Here is a 23,552-nt window from a genome sequence, read left to right as displayed (position 1 = left end):
TCAAGCAGGTCAATACAAGCCCTGTGCTTATTTTTCAAGCACATTAGATCCAGTCGCCCAGGCGTTGCCTGCGTGCCTCAAGTCAGTTGCAGCCACAGCACTAGCTATCAGACAAAGTGATTCCATAGTTTTAGGACATTCCCTGACAGTACAAGTTCCACATTCAGTAGAAGTTCTTTTAAACCGAACACAAACTCAGCACTTGACAATTGCACGTTTAACAGGTTATGAATTGACACTGTTCCAGCCACACATAGAAATTAGACGCTGCAACGTTCTGAATCCTGCTACACTGTTACCGTCAGTTACTTCAAATCCAGACCCACATGATTGTGTGGAAGTAGTTAACGTTACGACAAAGCCAAGACAAGACCTGACAGACATTCCGTTACCAGATCCTGACCTGACACTTTATGTGGATGGTTCATGTATGAGAACTAGTACAGGAGAACTAGTCGCCGCATATGCAGTGACTACTGACACTGAAGTTATTGAAACACACCGTATTGATACCCTGTCCGCTCAAGCAGCAGAGCTAGTTGCTCTGACACAAGCCTGTATACACGCCAAGAACCTGAAGGTTAATGTTTACACAGATTCACGTTACGCATTCGGAGTTGTACACGACTTCGGAGTGCTCTGGCAGGAGAGAGGTTTTATGACTTCTCATGGAACCAAGATTCAGCATGGTCTCCTTATTCAAGCTCTGTTAGATGCCATACATTTACCGACATCTATTGCTATCATGAAGTGCAAAGCACATACGAAAGTTACTGACATTATTTCCCAAGGTAATGATCTAGCAGACCGCACAGCCAAGCTTACAGCACAGACACCAGACATTCCAGTAAACATGACACATACTCCAGATCTGATTACATGCATGACAGTTAAGGACCCTATACAAGATGTCATAGATATCCAGTTACATGCTACTCCCGATGAAATCAAGAAATGGTCTGTACAAGGAGGGGTCCAGACAGATCAAGGATGGTTAACGAAGGGTAGAGCCACATGGTTTCTCCCCGATTCTATGGTTCAAGTCATTATCAATACCGCACATAGTCCAGCACATTTAGGAGAAAAAGCTATGTTAGACAGTATCCAGAACATTTGGTTCAACAAGCATTTACGAGCTGCAGCCAAGCAGAAAGTCCGTACCTGTATGATATGTTGCCAGTTTAATCCAGGTAAAAGTGTCCCGGTGGAACAAGGTGGTTTCCAGCCCCCTGACCACCCTTTTGAGGTCCTCCAGATGGATTATATTCAGATGGAGCGATGTCGAGGTTTCAAGTATGTCCTTGTAGTTGTATGCGCTTTGTCCAGGTGGACAGAAGCATATCCAGTCCCAGATTACACAGCCGCGACCACTGCCAAGCAGCTGGTTCGTGAATTCTTCCCTAGATACGGACTCCCTAGAGTCGTATATTCTGATAACGGCCAGCCATTCTCATCCGAACTCATGAAACACGTTTCCCTGTTGTTAGGGTACCAGTGGAAGTTCCATTGTGTACGCCATCCAGAAGCAGCTGGACTAGTCGAGAGACATAATCAGACTCTGAAAATCCGTATAGCAAAAATCTGTAAAGACAAGGGTGTGGACTGGTTAGTAGCTTTGCCAGTCGCTCTATTTTACATGCGTATGGTCGCACATTCCAGATCAGGTCTGTCCCCGTATGAGGTCGTATTCGGCCGCCCCCCTAACATGTGGGGTACTCCTAGACCCCGAAGTATTACCGATGTTTCATGTAATATGCTGACAGATTACCTAGCTTCCTTGATGTCTGCCCTCAACTCATGTCGTTCACAGGTTGCCGCCGCATTTCCAGACAATACAGAGGTGGCACCGCACGAGATCGTTCCAGGATCCTTGGTGATGGTCCGCAATTTTGACAGATCAAGTCCGCTGGAACCACGTTGGAAGGAGCCACGTCAGGTCCTCTTGACCACCCGAACTGCCGTCAAGTTAGAAGGAAGGAAGGGGTGGGTCCACCTCTCTCATGTAAAACTTTTCAAAGGACCAAAGCCAGACTTCAAAGACATTGCCAAGAACATTTCCCAGGATTCGAAGGATTGCCAGAACATTGTTTTAAAGGACTGTCCCGCACCAGACTTTATTACAACCCCTCCCTTGGTAGAGAAAACTCCGCAACAGGAGTATAAGTTAAAGCTCAGGTCTAATAAGTCAGCCAGTTTGATTGTATAAGTCCTCCCCTAGGTGAAACGGTTAGACTGTTTCTGACATGTATAAAATAGACCCCCATAGTGAGAGAGTCAGTCAAAGTTCACTTAAATGCATCGTTTTTCTAAGTTTCATATTGTTTCTTAGCATAATGATTTCTTGCACCAGCTATGCTTTCTATCTGTGTTTTCCAGTTCCTCATGTAAATATGTCTGCTCATATTACAGTAGAGCACACGTTTAGTGATCTGCCTCCTCACGAATATTCATACCGCCTCGCCATGCGTAATAACACATTCATCCGTATGTTACATTATTCACACCAGACCAGCAATGCCACTAATTGTTGGGTGTGTGGTCGACTCCCCCCTTTCCAGACATCGAAGGGAGTTCTGCCACTGTTTCCTTATCCATTTTCACACGATGGTTCGTGTGGAGCATGGTCCACGCTAACGTCATCCTCAACAGATATGTCTTTTCTTAACAGTACATGTTTCCCAGACAAGCAAGGTTTCCCCCATAGAACAGGTTTAGATCTAGAAAATGAAGTATATAATTTAGGAAATTATTCGTCGAATTTCATGGTTCTGAATGTTCAGTCTGATACTACTCCAGACTCACCCGCTATTTCAGTACTACCAGTCAAAGGCGAATTATGTGTCCGTAGTTATGGTTCTGTACATATAGGTCATAGTGAATGTACTACTGTTATCCAGTATAGTGACAGTAGGAAATCTATTTTTATAGCTCCACGTCATTCTTATTTTGTTTGTGGTCAAACTGCATATGTCCGTCTGCCCCTCGATTGGGAGGGAACCTGTTACATTGCTTTCCTACTGCCACCTGTTTTTCTAGCCCCACCTGATTATCATAGGAATTCTTTCTTAGTACACACTAGACACAAGAGAAATCTCCCGATTGTCGATTATACTGAAACCGCCGCAGAGCAATTCATTGATATAGATAAAGGTGTTTTCCCTTATTTAGGTACAGTTGTAAATAGTAAGTTAATTCGTAGGTTAACAAGAACCCTTGAAGCTGTAGTAGATGAGACTGCCTCTGCTCTAGGTAACTTAACTGAAGAACAATCCTTTATGAGAATTGTCGTTTTACAGAATCGTCTCGTCCTTGACGTCATACTGGCCGATAGGGGCGGGGCCTGTAGAATTCTCGGATCCAGTTGTTGCATTTTCATTCCAAATAACGCGCCGTCTGTTTATTCAGCTATAACCAGACTCCATAAAATTGCCCATCTGTTACATCAAGATCCAGACACCTGGACATGGTCCGGTTGGTTCTGGAATGTAATTTCCGCATGGGGATGGAAAGTCCTGTCCTTTCTAGGTATTGCAGTAGCGATCATATTTAGTTGCTGCCTCTGTATACAATGTGGCCCTGCGATTTGCAGCATGTGTGCTACCTCTTGTATTCCTAGTCCCAAGCCCCGTTCTAAATCCCGTTCCAAGACAATTCGAGACGAGCAAATGGTACTGTATGAAATGATAGACGGTATCATGAATATTGATGTTTCCTGATGGAAACGTAGTGACAAGGAGGGAATGTGGAAAAGTAAATTTTGCCATGTTCTGTGTCCCTACGCCCCATCCATCATATGTTATGTATGCATGACCAATATGCATATGTTATTCCCCATTTCTGATTAATGACGCAATTACAGTTGTGTCCACCTCTAATATGTTAGTTTCCAGTCCTCGTGAATACTACGAATATCAGGCCTATGTAAATTAATGTTGCCACGTTTCTCAGTGTGCACGTTATTCCATTATAAAGTCCCCGTTTCTAGGCCTCAAAAGGGCCCGGACCCTGGATTCAGCTCCTGTCTCCTGAAAGCCTCGCTGAGGAGCGATACAGCCCCCACCTGTATCCTCGACCTTTCACTTACTTCCTGCCTCGCACTGCCCGGTGCAGCCCGGCCCTGCCTCTAAGTCTGCCAAAAGTATGTTATAGTTCCAGCTATCAGTTCAGTCCTCCTCTTTTGCATTCCTAAGCTACTGAACTGCATCAATAGTTTCCGTCGTTGTCTAGCCTTCTCGTCTCCCTGTTAGAGAAATACTGTATTTAATGGTCATTTAGTATTCTTCATCACGCATTTCATGTAGAATAATGCATGGTCCAGTCTTAGAATCAAGTTAGCCTCTCCCCTCATGACTTCTAGTTTATATCAACATGTTCCCTAAACAGTAGATACCAGATAGGGTTTAGGTACATGTCGCTCCGACCCTCCAGACTCTAGTCTCTGCTCCTAGCACAGAGTTCGTAGCCCCCAGCTTCTCCTAGTAACACGTCATTGCCAGTTTTCGCGCACCATTAGGTTAGAGGTCCCGGCTCCTTAGGTAGCCCCCTCCTATGTGTCCGCCCATTCATGACATATTCTGTTACGTTTTACTTCACATGTCTAAGTAAACTCCCAGTTACACCTCTTTTTACTGTTATCTCTCGCGACTGTTACACGTCACGCCTTCTACTCCACCCACTGTTACGCCTACTGCAATGTAATGCTATGTGTTTGCGCTATGTATATAAATGAATGTCTTGTTATTGAATGTTAGCGTGCGCTCATCCCAGACCAAGCCCCGGCAGCTGCCGGGCCTCTTTTCCCCTGTCATCCTATTCCTATGCAGGTTGTCCTGATCCTGTCCTTATGCTGTAATAAACCTGCAGAAACTCCTACTACCTCGAATCTTGACTCTTATTTATTGAGCTATCTGTTATTCATTCATTCATCCAAAAATAGGGTATTATTTATTTATTTACCACAAGAAGCCAAAGCAACTGTGACCGCGGTTCCTCTGGAACAGAAGGGAGAAGGTTCTCGACCAAGTCCCAAAGGGTCAAGGATGCACGTGCGAACACACACGCAGTATTCAACGCGTGGATACTAGCACTGGTAGAGGCAAAAAGCTGGCCAGCACACGTGTCCAGCCACCTAGACTCCCTAGCGTGAGGTAATAATGGCAAGGCAGATGAAGACTAAGTCAAAGGCCGCCTGAACAACGAGGCCCTGAGCCCTAGTGTGACTGGACATGCAGAGTAGATCACCTGGAGCAGGATGGTGCCTACAAGCAACAGCCCGATCAACAGGGTCACCAGAAGAGGGCTTTGCCCATGTGCCACGCAAAATGTCAAATAAAGAGCCGTCCAATGGCAAAAAAGGCTCCACCTCAATAGGCTCCATATGGAGCAGATCCATTAAAGGATCAGAAAGCAGGGGGACCACAGGAAGTTGAAATTCAAGAATAGCAGCCGCTCTGTGAATAGCATGTGCGTAAGCAGCACTAGTTTCAGTTGCCATCCGGTTAGGCGATAATAAACCGTCGGTAGGAAACTAAGAGTCCACTTGAAAACAAACGTGGAAGAACAGGAGACTGACCCGAAGGCCAGGCAACACAAGGCACTTGCACCATCAGCCCCTGACCCGGGGAATTCTGAGAAAAGTCAACCTCTTGACGAAGAGGAGGCATTGTTGCCGGCACCGGCGTCGATCGACATCGTGTGGAGGTCGCAGCGACGTCCGAGTAGACGGGGGGAGCAGCAATGTCTTGGGGCAGCGTGGACTTTGGCACCAGTGTTGATGGACGCCGGGTTGGAGACGTCTGTACGTCGACGTCCTCCAGAGGGGACTCAATCTGGACGCCGTCCGACGTCTATCCCACCGCAAAATGTGCACGTTTAAGCAAGCCGTGCATCGAGCCGGGCGTCAGGGACGTCGTTGCCTCCGACATCAAAGCAGGAAGCCGCTCAGGACTATGCGATGACTGACGGGGTGGGCTGGACTGGCGACTGGAAGGACCCACCGGGTTGTGTCCCGTCTGCGTCATATCGGCTCTGAAACCCGAGTCGATGCACGATTCCGAGGAAGAATCGGCTGGCGAGGACTAGATATGAGTGCCTTCCATCTCTTTGGGACGGGAAGGCGCATCAGGGAGAGGGGGTAACACAAAGTAAGACTGGAGTGCTATAGAATAAGCCTACATTTGGACATGCGTCGCTCCAACCGCTGGAAAGGGAGGGTATGGAGGAAGGGATTGCCAGGCACCCTTACCTGGCCTTGAGCGAGAGGAGCGGGAGCTAGCAGTATAGGTATGGGAGGAAGACCAATGTGCTTGACGCTTGTGCTTACCTGCCTTTGAACAATGTTTGCGGGAACGACCTCTGGAACGAGTCCGATCCTGAGAGGGAGATAGGCGTATAAACGGAACGGCTTACACATTTCTCTCGCTGAACGCCGCACACGCCGAGGGTCTGAGAGCCGACACCTTATCACAGGTTCGGCACGTTGTACTTCAAATTTCCGGTACTGCTCACAAGCACTTGGTCTGTGATTTCATTTCGGGGAACCTCGACGTTTGTAAAACGAACAGAGGCTGGCACTATTTGAAAACGGGTTCTCAATCTTTCTGCGTGAAATACAAGATCACCCCAGGAACCACAGGCTGATATACGCTATCCTTATTTATGAGAACGCACGTCCGGCCTACACAGCGTAATATGTGGAACTGTGTGGCACTTTGAACTCTACTGCTTTGAAGTCTCAAGTTTATTGTCTATTGCCCTGACGAAGTTCCAAAAGGCAAAGAGTGGAACGAAACGCGTTGGCTGTGCCTATGATGTTTGAAAGAAATTCAAAATAAAGAAGAATTTATACAAAAAAGCAACTCCGGACACTGATTTTTTTAGAGTGCACCTTCTTTTTCTGTCTCAATATTCTTGTAAATTACGCATCCTACGGCAGCGGATGTTAGAAGTGTTTGCACCACCATTAATTGGGAAACAAATGAATCGTTGTGCATGACCAGGTCTGCTGCTTTGGTCCTTTTGTCTAACCGATGTGAAGGTGCTGGACTGGACTGCTGTGTAGCAGGCAATTTCATACAACACTCCCTCAGGGACTTGGGCTTCATCCTCTGACAGGCGTCGAAGTCTTAGGAGTCGTGGTGCACGCCAAGGCACTGTAGGAGAGTGGGGTCTGCAATCCTATGGTCCCCCCAGATTTGTGCTTTTTGCTTCACTGGTTTGCGACTTTCCCTGGCTGTGGGCCTGCTAATCAGACCCACAGCCTAGCTGTTCTCTCTCTAAATTGACATCCATGTACTTTAGGTGCATTTACCAATTGGTACTGGGCCACCTTATCAGTCCCTGTACAGAGTACCTTAGGTATCCAGGGCATAGGTGTACCCAGGGCCTACCAGGGGCTGCAGCATGTATTATGCCACCCCTGGCTGGCCATCCAAAACTGACACAACTAGCTGCAAGACAGCTGGGGCAAGGTGGTGTAATCACCCTTTGCTATAGATATAGTATACCTATATCTAACCCTAAAATGGACACATATATTCCTATCAGTCACTCCTATGGCAGGCCTTATCAATCCTGAAGGCAGAGTGCTTAGAATTATGTGAGATGGTGCTCTGGCATGAGCTGAGCCCGTCTGCAGCTTGCGGAACCAAGTCCTAATAGCTGTTCCATGATAACGCTATACCATATACTCTTAAGTGCATTATAATCCTCGCAGTTGAATGCTAACTTTGGTATAGCATTATCAAAACATGTCGAGTAAGGTGTCATACGAATTGGAATACTACCCCCTCGCCAAATCTGGCGACGAGGGTAGCATTCCACCCTTCTAGAGGGACACGACATGTATGTAACTGAGAACCCCGGTTAAAATTAACTTGAGCCTTGGCATCCCAAAATGGATGCTGCCACCACAGACACAAGTCTGACCTCCTGCTGCTGGGAGTCCTTCCAGCGAGGGAGGCTTGGACAAAGGGTTTCCTGCCTTGGGAGGTGCTAGCACCACCCCAGACAGGATTTTGTGTATTGAGGTAGGGAGGCCTGAAAGGAATGAGACATGCCTGGGGCACACAAGGTGCCCTGTGCATACACCGGTTCAAACCAGTTGCTGGGGCATCCCTGCCCCAGCTCTGGCGCGAAACCGGACAAAGGATAGGGGGTGTAGCCACCCCCTTCCTGGTCCCACCCAGGGGAGGGACCTAGTCAGTAGTGCAGCCCCCTTTAGGAGAATAAAGGTAGGAGCTGGTCCCATTCCAAATTAGATTATCCTGAACAACTTTACAAGAAGAAACTCTGGACTTCGACGTTCTGCTCCACAGAAGACTGAAGAATCTCCCTTGTGAGCAAGGAGTGTCCACCCTGCAACTGCAGGCACCATCAAGCGTCCAGCGACTTCACTTTGTCGTCTTCCCTCGAGGATCCTGACTTCAGAGCTCGACGAGACCCGGATTCCCAGACCTTTCCGACCTCAACTCACATCTGCAGCACAGCTGAGATCCGTGGGTGCGACGAGACACGTGGGACCGGCCATCTTGAGAGAAACTGCACTTCGCTTCCAGCACGACTCCCGAGGTAAACTCGACCAAGTGCTTTGGGGATTGAGAAGCCCCAGCCTCGAGCAGCTCCTGCACCGAAGATCAGCCCCCCAGCATCCACGAGATCTGCGTGGGGCCCTTCTGCCTGTTTGATGCTCGACGCGTTGTCTGGTCACTTGCCGGCTGGCTAGTGGCCTCCTAGATGACGAACCTTAAAATCTTCACTGCTGGTCTGGTTGCTCCAGACTGGCCCTCTCTCCCTTCCAAAAGCGTCCACTCTTCACCTGATCGCGACAACAGCACCTGGTTCCTTCCTGGTTCCACACCGGTCACTGGCTAGTGACTTTGAACACTGTCCCCTCTGCTTTCAGGTCCTCTTCTTCCTCGATCCACCCGTGGATCGCACCGGACATCTTCCTCCTGGTCGCCTGCAGCATCTTTTCTTCCAGGCTCCATAGACTTCAACGCAGAAACCCGACACGACTTCGCACCGGTGCTCAAGGGTAGCTTGACTCTCCTAGTGTCCAGATTCACATTCGTTTTAGTCCTAACCAGTCAGGATTGTCCGTACTCACCTTTTTCTTGAACTGTACTGTCCATAGACGTTGTTACGCATCCCGCGTGTGAGTTCACACTCTGCACACGCGTCCTGTGGGCCTCCTATTACTTACCTAAAGTTAGGATAGTGTAGTCCCAGCGATCCTACAGCCTCTGGACAGCTCCATTCCTTCTATCGATTTCCTTATACCATTTACTTAGTATATGGTTTGCCGTGCCCCTAGGGCACCATTGAAATTTTGTGCAACTTATCGTATTTTTCCTAAGAGATTGTCATGTGCTTAGCCCTCTGACCTCATAAAGAGTTCAGAGGTGTTTGTTATTAATAAATATATTGTTTATTTTCATAACAACCTGTGTGGTGTCCTTTCATCTGGTATTCAAGGGGTTATATTGTGGTAAAACAGCTGGCTTCACATGCGAAAAGAGTTTAGCCTAAGACTGCTTTGTCCATGCTACCATTAGGATAGCTGGTCTATAAGGTTGACTTACAACCAATCACCATAAGGGGTTTTGACTGATACAAGGTGATCACTAGAACTAGTGAACATCATATATCAGGCCAACTTCTCACAGGCACCACATACCGATGAGGTGCGGGTCAGTGCCAGACATCTGACGTGAACAGGTTTCACAAGCCTTAAAACCTGAAGGCATTGCACACTGTTTTGGCGACATCGAAGGTGCCGAGAAGGCCCAAAACCAAGCCATTGAACTGCTGGTTATCCAGGATCCGTGTTGGGATGCGGAAAAGGAGAAAACTGACGCCAGCGCTCCGGGGAGAGCATATATGGCTCCGCTGATGTCATGTCCATGGACGACAATAGGGCGGAGTCGTGCGACGCTGTCCCCCGGAGCGCTGAAGTGCTGCTACAAAAAGTTTTACGGATTCAGTCTGATGCCTGGGGATATTCTAAGTTAAGGAATCTGCGGCTAGACGTCTCGATCAGATTACAACCTACCTTTAAGCAGTTATGGGTTTACTGCAAAGGGTATAAAATAAAAACAGGCTCAAACCATACAAGGGTAAAGCTTCAGAAGCTGTTGGCAGATAATGCGCAGGCCCATCCTACTGATGAGGCCACTGACCTGACCCTGAGCACCAGGGTGCAGTGAGTGACTGTGACCGGGTGTAGGGGTGAGGGGTTAACCTTAGGACCGAGAATAGGCTCTGGGACAGGTCCGATAGGCAACTCCGGTGTTGAAGCAGAAACTGACTGGACAACAGGTCTTGGGAGTAAGGACGGTTTTATTGGTATAGTACGTTTAGGGTTTGGTTGCAATGTTCTCCTGGTCCTAAACGTAAGTCTCTCCCTAGCAAAGTGACTGGGATCCGTCTTTGAATCGTGGTATTCTCCTTCTCCGGGGTCTTTGGTCTTCCGCTCTTGTCCTCAGGGTCTGGTCAAGGTAGCGTCTCGTTGTTCCGGAGCCCATAGAAAGGAAGACCAACAGAGAGGGAACCGTTAGTTCTACAGTCTTTGGGGGACTTGCACCTTGGGGCCGTGTGAAGTGGAGAAAGGTCACCAGTGTCGGATTTACTGTTATGTAGTCGGTGACGTGGGGAGGGTACAGAAAGTGAGGGTTAATCGCGGGGTAATGAACACAAGAGGAGAGGGGTACGAGGAAACACAAACGGGGTTTGCTATACACTATTTACACGCACGCCGTCTTCCCACCCACACCGCCATACGGTCCCGTACCTGGGATAGCCACGCTCCTCCCCCGGGAGAGTGGCACGGCGGCTCACAGGGTCGTTGGCCTCCTGGCTCTCCGTGGGGTTCGTCTCTTTCGGCCTGCTCTTCGGAATTCCTTCGGTGTCCTTTTTCCCGACTTCTCCGCTTCTCTTCAACCGCTCTCCGACGCCGCTCCTCGCCTCCTCCTCCTCCGAGGTGATGTCACACCTTTCTGTCTGTACTTCCTGCTCTTTATCCAATCTGGCCTCGCAGACGAATACAGGAGGAGGGGTCACCACCTCCTCAGAGTACGCCCAATTAAAGGCGCCGCGCTCTTCTTCCACGTCGTCCAGTCCTGTATCCCAGGGGTCAGTCTGTAAGGAAGGAGGTATGACAGGATCAGTAATGGGAGACCACCAGTCCTCGGTAGCGCTCCGCCTCGCATCTTTACAGTGACGAATATGCCTCGAATATGCCTCAACTAGAGACAGAGGATGCCATGCCTCTACGACCCATTGTGCCAAGGGTGCCTATCTCTAGCGTGGAGGGCTCAAGGTACAGAGAAGATGCCTCTATCAACCTGTCACAAGCAGGTGGCGTGGATGGAGAGGTAGACATGAAGGTGAGGGAGTATTTTCTGCAGAAAATTTGGAGACCCCAATTGGTGTGAAGTTGGGAGACCTCCACTGGGGCAGGTGATGATATGAGATGGGGGGGGGGGTGATGGACTGGCCGGAACTCTGGCTAACGACCCAGGTGGTCTGTGGGGACCGTGCCCTCAGCCACACAGAGGCCAGGAAAGGAGAGAAAGGCGGGATGGGGAGGGGCCATGGAATGTCATGTCCATAAACTATACTTGGACATACCCTGAAAAGACAATAGTGGCGCTGTTAGGCCGTCCATGAAACCAATGTGCCGAGCGAGTATTTGGTCTCCAGTCCAAGATCGATCGTCAACTTAGCTGCGTCTCTTCCGTCAGCAACAACCTAAGAGAGCATGGCCTAGGCCTCCTCCTGGACCTTAGGCAGCATTGGCGCAACCGAATCTCAAAGCATAGGAGTAACGATCCAAAAGTCACAAAGTGTTCAAAGCATAGGAGTAACGATCCAAAAATCACAAAGTGTTCATGGACCACAGTGCAAAGCTAGTGAAAGAATACATTGTATTCCTTAAGGTGTCCAGCTCCTTGGATTCCTTATCCAGAGGGGCAGTAGCTAAGTTGCCACAATTTACATGGGAGCTAGAGCTTAGACCTCCAAGCTCTTCACAGTAGGTTGTTGTTTGAGGAAATTGAGGTCCCCGGAGGTGGGGTAGTGGTGAGGGGCAATCATCTTCACAAGAGTCCTTGTGCTGGGCTTGAGGCAGATCATAAGCAGGATGCCTGTAAGGGCTTCATCAAATGGGAGAAGTGTTTTTGAGGAGGGGTCACTCCCATCTGAAGCACCGCATCAAGACGTTAGTCTTGACTGCCCCAGAGGGCAAGCTAAGGTCCAGTACCTCCACCTCTCTTTTCACCCCCATTGGAAAAGACGCTCGCTACTCCGTGGCCACAGTAGTGGGACACAGCATGCCAGTATCTGGAGAAGTGTATAGTCTAGAGGCTTCTAGCAAGTCCTCACAACAGTTCATGATTGGGTCGAAAGACTGGTATTCTTCAGGGTCCACTACCCCTCCCAATCCCCACACCCACTCCTAGTCCATAAGAATAGGGCTCAGACTCCTGCCCGGAAGGCACAGCTCCAGTCAGCGCCGGAGTCTGTGCCAGTTGATGCCCCTCCAGCTTTGTGTCAGGGATTGGAATGAGGACAGTGCTGCCAGTACAGTTGGCATCAGGACCAATGCTGGGGAAGGTCGAGGTCGGTGGATTCAAGGGACCCAACTGGCACCCGGGGAGGGACCGCAGATGTAGATTCAGTAGGAGCCTTTCTCAAACCTGGTGGCATGAAGGTGTGCAGGAAGTCACATGCCACTCAAATATAAGACGCATTGCCTCAGAACTCCTGAATTTGAGCAGGGTTGCTCACGCTTCCAAAAGCTCAGGGAACGACGGAGAGTGCCCAAGCCCTGGCTCCTCCGCGGCGGTGCCAGGCCTCATATGTTGACGCTACCTCGTTGTGTCGGTAGATGGACGAGATGAAGTCTAATACCTCTTCAACTTCTTACTCTTCTTCTTGCAGTAGGACTTACATGCATGACCCAATGACTTTGAGTGTGATGAAGATCTTGGGCTTTGCGACCAATCCCAGTACCTTCCTCTCGACCAGGATCAACTCCTTCATGGTGTCGCACTGTAGGAGGCTGGTCAGTATATGTAGGAAGGTGGATACCTGACTATGGTTACCCCAGATTTTTTGCCTTGTGTTTAGCTGGTTTTCGACTTAGTTGGCCAGGGATCCTGCTAATCAGGGCCCCAGGCTATCTGCCTCTCTATAAAATGGATGCTGCTGCCACAGACACAAGTCTGACTTCCTGCTGCTGGGAGTCCTTCCAGCGAGGGAGGCTTGGACAATAGGTTTCCTGACTTGTGAGGTGCTAGCACCACCCCAGACAGGACATAGGGTATTGGGGCAGGGAGGGCTGAATGAAATGAGACACTGCCTGGGGCACACAAGGTGTCCAATGCATAGTCCAGTTCAAACCGGTGCTGGGGCACTCCGCCCCAGCTCTGGCACGAAACTGGACAAAGGGAAAGGGGTGTAACCACCCCCTTCCTGGGTCCCACCCATAGGAGGGACCTAGCAGGTAATCCAGCCCCTAAATTTGGTATATAGGTAGGAGCCGAGTCCCAAGACTTTAGATTTATCCTGACAAACTTGAAACAAAACTCTGGACCTTCGACATCCTACTCGACATAGAAGACTGAAGAATCTCCCTTGTGGTCAAGGAGTGACCACCCTGTGCAAGCAGGCACCATCAAGTGATCAACGGTTTGCTTTGTCGACGCTCCCGCCGGAGCCCGAGCACAGAGCCTGACAAGACCCGGACTTCCAGACTTCCAACAGCCCGATCCACAGTCACAGAAGAGCTGAGACCCCTGGAGGCGACGAGAGACGTGGGACCGGCCATCTTGGAAAGCCAGCGAATTGCTTTCCGTGCAACTTCTGAGGCACCCTCGAAGTTGTGCATTGGGGATTGAGAAGCCCCAGCCCCAAGCACCAACTGCACCGAATATCAGCCCTCCACACTCCACGAGTTCTGCGTGGGGCCCTTCTGCATTTTCCTGCTCGACGCGTCTGTCCGGTCGCTTGCCCGTTGTCTAGTGGCCTCTGTGACGACGAACCTTTGAATTTACAACGCTGGTCTGGTTGCACCAGACTGGCCCCTGCTTCCCTGAAAAGGAGAAGCTCATCAGACCTTGCTGGTCTGATCAAGAAGCCATCTTGGATTCCTGCGTGGGTTGCCTTTGCCAAGGCTTGTTGACTCCAATCCGGAAGCCGACAGCGCCGACAGCGAGAGCCTGCGTGGGACAGTCCGTATCCAGCTCCTGATCGTCGTTGACACCTCCTGGTCCACGTGGCTGCAGAGACAAGCTTCACGACATCACCTGATTGCTTCGTGACATCGCCTGGTTCCTTCCTGGTCACTGGCTAGTGACCCAGACTCTGTCCCCTCTGCTTTGAGGTACTCTTCATCCTCGATCCGCCCTTGGATCCACCCGGACACTTCTCTCCTGGTCGCCTGCAGCATCTTTCTCCAAGGATCCATAGGAATCAACGACGAAACCAGACACACTTTGACACCTATGCACCCGCTTCCTGTGGGTGAGGTAACGCGAGTATTTCAGTACTCCTGTGGGTATTGACTATCCTAGTGTCCTAGTTTCAAGTAGCTTTTCCCTAGTCCATCCGGAAGTGTCCTAAAAGAACTAGTTTCCAATTCTTTCGTTCCCATTCTAACTCTATGGTAACTTGCGTGTGTGTAAAGACACTGCACGCACATCCTGTGGGCCTCCTGCTCCCTATCCTTTGGTAGTACAGCGTAGCCCGAGCAATTCACCAGGCCCTCGGCCTTTCCTTTGTTCGTGACGTGGTTCTTATACCACTATTTTAGTATATGGTTCGAAGTGCCCCTAGGGCATTACTGTATTTTGTGCAACTTATTGTATTTTAATTAAGTATCTTGTTATGTGCTGGTGCCTCTGACCTCATATAGAGTTCAGAGGATTGTGTTAGAAATAAATACATATATATTTTGATATACAACCTGTGTGGTGTCCTGTCACTTGGTATTAAAGGGGTTACATATGGTAAAACAGCTGGCTTCACATGCCCTCTTGAGTTTAGCCTAAGACTGCTTTGTCCATGCTACCACTAGGATAGCTGGTCTATAAGGTTGACTTTACAACCATCACCATAAGGGTTGTTTGGACTGGTGCAAGGTGCTCACTAGAATAGTGATCATCATATACCAGGCCAACTTCTCACAATACACACTACACTAAATGTAGGCAATGCTTAGTGATAGTGTAGGAAGTCCCAGATAAGTAAAGCTCTCAAGGGGTAGCTGTGGAGAGCAGCTAAGGCTTATCCAGGAGGGTGTAAAGCAGGTGCATTTACCACACAAGTCAGTCAGTGAGAATCACACAGGAAAGAACCACACTAATGTTAGAAAAATACTGTGTTATTTATTACACATCAAATCCAAACTACTTTGCTATAGATCCTATCCGGAGTTATGCATACACAATAACAATATCAGTAAAACAGGCAAGTAAAAGACAAAAACTCATGGGCCCATATTGGGGGTGTGTGGCAAAACCTATAGTAAGTGGAATGTCAAAGGAGTACCTTACCAAGACTACAACCCTAGGATCTATAAGCCAGGGGGATCACAGAACAACCCCAGGTAAGTAACTAGGAGTCTCTAGGCGTCCGAGTGAAGACGTGATACCCTGGGTCAGAGTCCATTGAATAAGTCAAGGTTACGATTTTCAGGATTCATGACCCTTCCCAGAGGAAACTCTTTGGAACCAGGGAGATTGGAGAGCACTGCCACCCATGGATACCCAGAGAAGCAGGATACCTACACCAGGGAGTCTGGTGCATAGGTGTGAATGTTAAAGTCAACTGGGATATTCAGATGTCCAGCTGCTACTGTGACCCGTGGACCAGGTCAGTGGAACCCAGGAGTAGATTCGGGATGAGAAGCACCAGAGGAGAGAGAACACAGAGTGCAAACCACCCGGAGTCGTCCAGGAGTACAATGCCCATCCTTCTCAGAGGTACTTCACAGCAGAAGGAGATATTCGTGTTGCAGCTGCAGAGCCCAAGCGACGATGTAGAACACCGGAGCCATCCATGAGCTGTCCCACGACAATCAACAAATCGCAGGAGGGTCAGTGGCCAGTAGGACCACCAACAAGCCTTGGCAATTACAGTAGATGCATTGTAGGAAAAGTTGCAAAGTCGAGGACCAATCAAGTTCCAGGAACTCACCCAGCACAGGTAAACTAGCCCCAGTCCTCAGCAAGCAGGAGAGCCAGTAGGAATCGATGGAGACTCCAGAAGGATCCTCTGGCAGCAGGGAGTCTGAGGGAGCCCTCAGTAGCACAACAAAGATGGAGGCCCATGTTGCAGAAAAGCCAAGAGGGCGTCACTTTTGCCGCAGAATGATGCTTGATGCTGGGGTTTCTTGTAGCTCAAAGATCTTCGGACAGGGATGCTACTCTGATGGTCTGACCAGTCAGATGCTTCCAGGGGCCTCTACTTATCTTGCATACACCTCTCCTCTACAGGAAATTCTTTGTTCTGCCGTCCCCTGCCTGAGTTAGGCTCATCAGCAGGAGGACAAAACAGCATCTGGGGTAGGTGGCAGGACTGGCTTGCATGCAGACTTCGCATGGCTACACTGGGCGACATGGGGGGGTGGTCCTCTAAGGAGCTCCCGACACCCATTCCCAGTAGATGATCTCTTGCAAATAACATTGGCATCAGTGTAGTGGCATGATTGAAACATGTTTGATACAAACATGACCTGGTTCGGTTAAGCCATTATGTAGTTGGGCGTCTTGAGCTTGCCAGTGTCCATCACATACCTTAAAATGGCCTCCCCACACGTACAAAGCCCAGAAAATGGAGTCTGGTGTTTGTCTGGGTGTCTCTGCTCATACAGGGGCACACTCACACTTAGAACCATGCACCCTGCCCGAGGACTGAAGGGCCTACCTTAGGGGTGACTTACAGGTTTTAAGTGCAGTGACCGGGAAATAAGGTAAACCTTATATCTGGAGTGAAAGGAGTATGCACCATTTCACACAGATTGCAATAGCAGACCTGTAGACAGTTTGCATGGGCTCCCACTAGTGGTACCCTTGTGAGTCCCTAGTATATGGTACCTTAGGTACCAAGGGCATAGGTACCCCAGAGGTCTACCAGGGGCTGAAGCAGGTATTATGCCACCCCTGGGAAGCCTTCCAAAATGGCACCACAGGTCTGCACTTGCAGCTTGGGTAAGGTGGTGTAAGCACCCCTTACTCAGATATAGTATCCCTATACCTACCATTTAAAACAGATACATATAAACCTATAAGTCACTCCAATGGCAGGCCTTGACAATCCTGAAGGCATAGTGCTTGTTGTTGTGTGGGAGGGTGCCATAGCATGAGCTGAGCCACTCTGCAGCTTTTGGAATCCCTTCCTTATAGCTGTTCTGTGATATAGCCATACCATATACTCTTAAGTGCATTATAATCCTCGCAGTTAATGCTAACTTTGGAATGGCCTTATCAAAACATGTTGTATTTGGTGTCAAACACTTTGGAATACTACCCCCCGCCAGTTCTGGCAGTGGGGGCAGCATTCCACTCTTCTAGAGGGAGAAGACATGTACACACGTACTTTCCCGGTAATAGTTTAAAAGAGCCCCAGCATCACAAAATGGATGCTGCTGCCACAGACACAAGTCTGACCTCCTGCTGCTGGACGAAACTCCGGCAGGGGAGGCCTGGACAATAGGATTCTTGTACAGGGAGGTGCCAGCACCTCCCCAGACAGGCTTGAGTGTATTGGGGCAGGGTGGGTTGCATTAAATGAATGCTTTTCAGACCGTGCCTGGGGCACACAAAGTGTCCCCGTGCATTTCCCAGTTCAAACCGGTTGCTGGGGCACTCAGCCCCAGCTCTGGCGCGAAACTGAACAAAGGCGAAGGGGCGTAACCACCCCCTCCACAGGTCCTCCCATAGGTGGGGCCCTAGAGTTAGTCCAAACCCTAAACTTGGAATAAGTATAGGAACCCAGTACCTAGGACTTTAGATTACCCTGGACGAAACTCTTAAAAAGGAATTTTGGACAATCGACATTCCATTTCGACTGGAAGACTGAAGAAATCTCCCTTGGGGTCAAGGAGTGACTCCCCTGTTCAAACAGGGACCAAAGAAGCATCTTACCGGTCTGCATTTTCGAGGCTCCTGTCTGATCCCGAAGAATCTGCGACACAGGACACGGACTTCCAGACATCTCCAAGGCTGACACGAGACCTGTAGCTATCACAAGAGACATGGGACCGGAACTCCTGGACATCCTGCACATTTGCTAGTGCATCGACTTCCCGAGCTTTCCCGAAGTTGTGTATTGGGCTACTTGTAGTCCAAGCCCTGAGCACCTTTTGCATCGAAGATTGTGGGCCTACACTCCATGAGTGTTACATGGGCCCGCTTTCAGCATTTCAGCTCAAGGCTCCTTAGCGATCCCTAGTCCATCGACTGGTGGGTCCCCACGAAGGACAATCCTTTGTTTCTTGGGCTTTCCTAGTTGCTCCAGACGTGCCCCGACTCCCCTCCAAAGGGTGAGTACCTGAGACCTTGCTAGTCTGCTCCGAAGCCAATCTCGTCATCTAGCGTAGGTTGCTGTTGCCAAGGCTTGTTGGGTCCAATCCGGATACCAACGCTGCAGCACTAGACATCCTTCGTGGGACAGCTCGAATCCAGCTCCTGGTCGTCGTCGATGTCTCCTGGGCCTCTTGGCTGAAGAGTCAAGCTTCACCTGTATCACTTGAAAGCAACCGACATTGGCTGGCATCCTCTTGTTGCCATCCTGGTCACTGGCTAGTGACCCACTCTCTGTCCCCTCTGCTTTCAGGTTCTTCAGATCTCCAATCCACCCTTGGATCCATCTGCACACTTTTCTCCTGGTCGCCTGCAGCACTTCTTTGCAGCTCGCCACTGGAAACGACGACGAAACCAGACATGAAAAGACACCTATGCACCCGCCTTCTCTGGGTGAGGTAACACGAGTACTTCAGTGCTCTACCGTGGGTCTTGACTCTCGAAGTGTCCAGTACTGAAGGGGTTCTACCGTAGTCCACTACTAAGTGTCCTTAATCTTTAACTTTGTAACTTAAACTTTCCCCATAGACGTCAATGGTGATTCGCGGCTGTGTTTAGACACTGCACGCGTTCCCCGTGGGTCTCCTGCGTCCATACATTGGTTAGTTCCTGGTTACCCCATTGGTTCTACAGGCCCTAGACCTTGTCTCTATGCTTAGAGCGGTACTTATACCACTTTCTTAGTATATGGTTTGTGAGGCCCCTAGGGCAAAACGTATACTGTGCTAATTTACTGTGTGCAATTTAAGTTCTTGTATTGTACTTTTACTTCTAGCCTCATAAAGAGACCAGAGGGGTTGTCTTTAGAATACATATATATTTGATATATACCTGGTGTGGATCTCCTTTCATTTGATTTTTCAAGGTATTATAGACTGGTAAAACAAGATGCTTTACATTCCTTCAAGACTTAGCCTGAAGGCTGCTCTCCACAGCGACCACTAGGATAGCTTTCTATAAAGGTTTTCTTAAACCTACCATCAATAAGGGTCTTTTGGACTGGTGCAAGGTGCCCACTAGAATAGGGGACATCATATGCCATGCCAACTTCTCACACAAAGTACTTACCAGTCAACTTAGAGGAGAGAGCTCCGACACTGGGGTCCTGGTTAGGAGGATCCCAGTGCAATAAAGTCAAAACACAGCCACCAGGCAAAATGTGGGGGCAACTTTCCTACACGCACAATGAGCCGCTAGGAGCTTGAGGGACCACTTCTTCAAGGCCCTCGGATTCATCATGTTTTAGTCGACACAAGTATCCAAGCCGTGGTCACGCTCAAGTAACCAGAGGCAAACAAGCTACGCAGACCATCTCAGACATCAATCAGTGACAGGCACCATAGGGTTGACATCCCTCCCATATCAGGAGAAGAGTCTCTTAAAAGAGTTTGACGAAAGTCTGAAATATGCTAGTCAAAAAGTGAGAAGGGGTTGCTCGCTTAGGATCTATGCTGACTGGTGCAGAAAGAAAATAACTAACATCAGCATGCTGGGGTGGCGCTTGTATCACAGCAGACGACGCCATGTGGAGCCGATCCACGCCACCTACAGCATGTAAGGGTACTGCTCACGAAAATTTCCGGATCCATTCTGATGCCTGGGGATACTTCTAAGCTAAGGAATCTGCGGATAGAAGACACTATCCGATAAACTCTGAGCCCTAAAACCCCATCAGCACCCAGAAACTCCACCCATTACAGATCTCAAAAAACATGCACCACTTGTAAACTCCACCCATCCCGAACCAAACCACCTTTCTACACCTGAATTCCACCCTTCACTGACCCCTATAAACCTGTCTAAAACCATAAACATCACACATCTCTGAATTCAAAAACCCCTCACAACAATACTCAACCCAATTTTAATTTACTTTTAGATTTTTAACTAAAATTAGCTTTCCTTTCAAAGGTTTCCTTTCATTTTCAATGTCTTTCTATTTTCATAAAATTGCCTTTCCATAAAATTATTTTTTCAAGATTTCGTTTCCTCTATTGTTTTGTTTTCCACTATTCACATACATCAGAACAAAACTCCTAATACACTTTTTGAAAGTTTTCTCTGCTAAGGAAGGCATTTCCAGTATCTTCTACTGCTGGATGGCATCCTACAAGTAAGGGAATAGTAACGGATGATGTAGATAAACTATGGAGCTGTATCACTGCAAGTAATTTGGTCCATAGCTTAGAAGAACATGCACAAATATGTCAATATTAATTTAGAAAACTAAGAAATTGATTACCTGTAAATGAAGAGTTATCATTTACCAAAGTTCTACGTAATGCCAAGCCTTCCAGGAACAGTTTATCAGCTACGTTTATCACGCCTTGATGGTCCTGCTTTTCCATGGTCACACTGTGGACATCATCATGAACACTAACTACTTTGATTGTGACATCCTGATCAAGCGCCAAACTTTTGAAGCGTTCCATCACACTGACAGACCACTCAGCAGTGTGGGGTATTATTCCTAAAAAATAAAGAGAAAACAGTGGTGTACTCCATCCTTCCAAGAAGATTTAATTTTCTTTTATCAAATAGCAAGTTTTTATTTCCCAAAACAAAATGATAAATGTTTTCTCAACTCTACAAACATTACAGACAAATGTACAGTACACATTTAAGGACTGTTAACAGAGACTGTTCTGCCAATAAAAGAATCTTTTTTTGCTGGCTAAGCACAACACAATAACTAACTGACAAACTGAAGTCATTAAGTGCAAAATATTTCTATACACTTTGACTGCTTGTAAAGTTACCAAAGTGACTTTTTTTTTAGTGATGTATATGATTTAGTATTTCAACAAGACTGGACATAAAGAATTTAAAAGGTAATTAATTCATGACATGAGCTAAGAAAAAAGGGGAAAAGCCCCCTTTACCAAGTAAAATCAGTCTTTGGACACTTTATGTCATCTAAACGTATCCCTTCATTTTACACACCACCCACAATCCAGAACCAAAAGTTGTGAGTGCCACTAATTGAACTTTTCAATGACCTTTCAAATGCATATGTATGCATGAAGGAAAATACTTATCAATGAAGGCAAAAATTACTCAAACAAATGTTACAAAGAAGTTATGACTAACACATGGCTCAACCCATAACTCAATTGCATGGGGGTACTCAAGTTAGTCATATATAAAGATTACACCCAGTCACACATACTCATTGGGCTCGGTCTGTTCTGCCAGAACCATAATGTCTGTCACAGCAGAATGCTTTTGTAACCATGTAATTCTCCTTTACTACATTTTGACTATTCCATTTGCTAATTGCTGGCTGTTTTGAATTTGGTTGACTGGTCCTTTAGCACCATTCATAAAAAATCTACTACAAGCAATGCCAACAGGTTTGGCTTATAATAGAAACAACCTCATCAGTGGCTGCAGGGTTTAGGAACACGTCCATGCTCTTAGTTTGTGTGTCATTATTGCACAAGTAACTACTTGTGTAACAATATATCTGTAAGGGACATTAGTTAGTGATAGATTCCTTACCTTAGAATATTCCCCAGGCGTCAGACTAGATCCGGAAAGTTTTTCTGCTTAGTAGTACCCCTGCGCGCTGGTAGGTGGCATTGTGCGGCTCCGCGTCCGTCACTGGCCTCGCGAGTGCCGAGATGACGTCACGGACATAACTTAGGCGCCACCCATGCGCGCTGACGTCAGTTCTGTACACGACTTTCCGCGCAGAAACGCAGAGCCATGCAAGAAACTGACCATTTGTGCATAAAACTAGGGCCCTAAAAAGTCATCAGTAACCTAGTAATCAGTTCACAGATGTGTGCAGCGAGGTCCACCAAGCTGCCTGACAAATGTCCTGCAAGGGAACACTGCATCCCAAGGCAGTAGTGGCTGCAGTTGCCCTGGTCGAAGGGCACGCAACCCCACAGGAGGCTCCTTCTTGGCCAAGGAGTAACATGCTTTGATTGCCAGAACGACCCACGGAGAGATGGTTCGTTTGTGCACGGCACAACCTTTCTTAGCACCCACCGAACCAACAAAGAGTTGATCATCCACCCAGAACTGTTGTGTACGCTGCAGATAGAAAGAAAGTGCATGTTTTGGGTCCAGACGGTGGAGCATCTCCTCTTCCCTGGAAGGATGCAGAGGCGGAAAGAAGGTGGACAAAGTGATGGTCTGCCCGATGTGAAAGGGTGTAACAACCTTTGGCAAGAAAGAAGGACGGGTCCTTAAAACCACCTTGTCCGGATGAACAGAAATGAAATGAGGTTTGGAAAAAAGAGCTTGGAGCTCACTCACTCATCTGGCAGAGGTGATGGCAACTAGGAAAGCAGCCTTTAGATTAAGAAGACGCAAAGGACAGTTATGAAGAGGCTCAAAGGGAGCACACATCAGAAAAGTCGAGACAAGATGCACAAGTTACTTACCTTCGGTACCAATATATCTGTAAGAAACAGTAGTTAGTATTAGATTCCTTACCTTAGAATATCCCCAGGCGTCAGACTGGATCCGGAAATTTTTGCGTAGCAGTACCCACGCGCGTCGATAGGCGTCGTCCGCGGCTCAGCGTCCGTCGTGGGCACCGTGATGACGTCGTCGGAGTACTTAGACACCGCCTCCGCGTGCTGACGTCAGTTCTTGTACACAGCTTTTCTGCGCCAGAAACGCAGAGCCATGATAAAAACCAACACTGGTGCCCTGAAAGGGGATGACCTTAACCCTAGATATCGGAGTGGAATGGGCCCTCAGCCCAACAGGAGGCTCCTTTTTAGCCAAAGAGTAGCATGCCTTGAAGCACAACACGACCCACAGAAAGATGGTCCGTTTGTGCACCGCCCGCCCCTTCTTAGCGCCCACGTAACCAACAAAGAGTTGGTCATCCACCTGGAACTGACGTGTGCGGTCTAGATAGAATGACAGCGCACGTTTTGGGTCCAGAGGATGGAGCGGCTCTTCCTCTTTAGAGGGATGCGGAGGCGGAAAGAAGGTGGGCAAGGTGAT

At 48.3% G+C, this 23,552-nt stretch overlaps 1 protein-coding gene across 2 annotated transcripts in view; it reads right to left on the bottom strand.

Moving 5' to 3' along the window:
* Positions 1–23,552, bottom strand: part of TDRD1 (tudor domain containing 1) — a 2,637,228-nt gene that overhangs the window by 540,349 nt on the left and 2,073,327 nt on the right. For both annotated transcript variants that reach the window (XM_078643866.1, XM_078643867.1), the window contains exon 23: positions 20,827–21,054. In XM_078643866.1, coding sequence (XP_078499992.1) covers positions 20,827–21,054 — 228 coding nt within the window. The remainder of the gene's footprint in view (positions 1–20,826; positions 21,055–23,552) is intronic.

This window comes from Lissotriton helveticus, chromosome 5_1 (assembly GCF_964261635.1).
Source record: "Lissotriton helveticus chromosome 5_1, aLisHel1.1, whole genome shotgun sequence".
NCBI lineage: Eukaryota > Metazoa > Chordata > Amphibia > Caudata > Salamandridae > Lissotriton > Lissotriton helveticus.
This window is presented reverse-complemented; position numbering and strand designations above follow the sequence as displayed.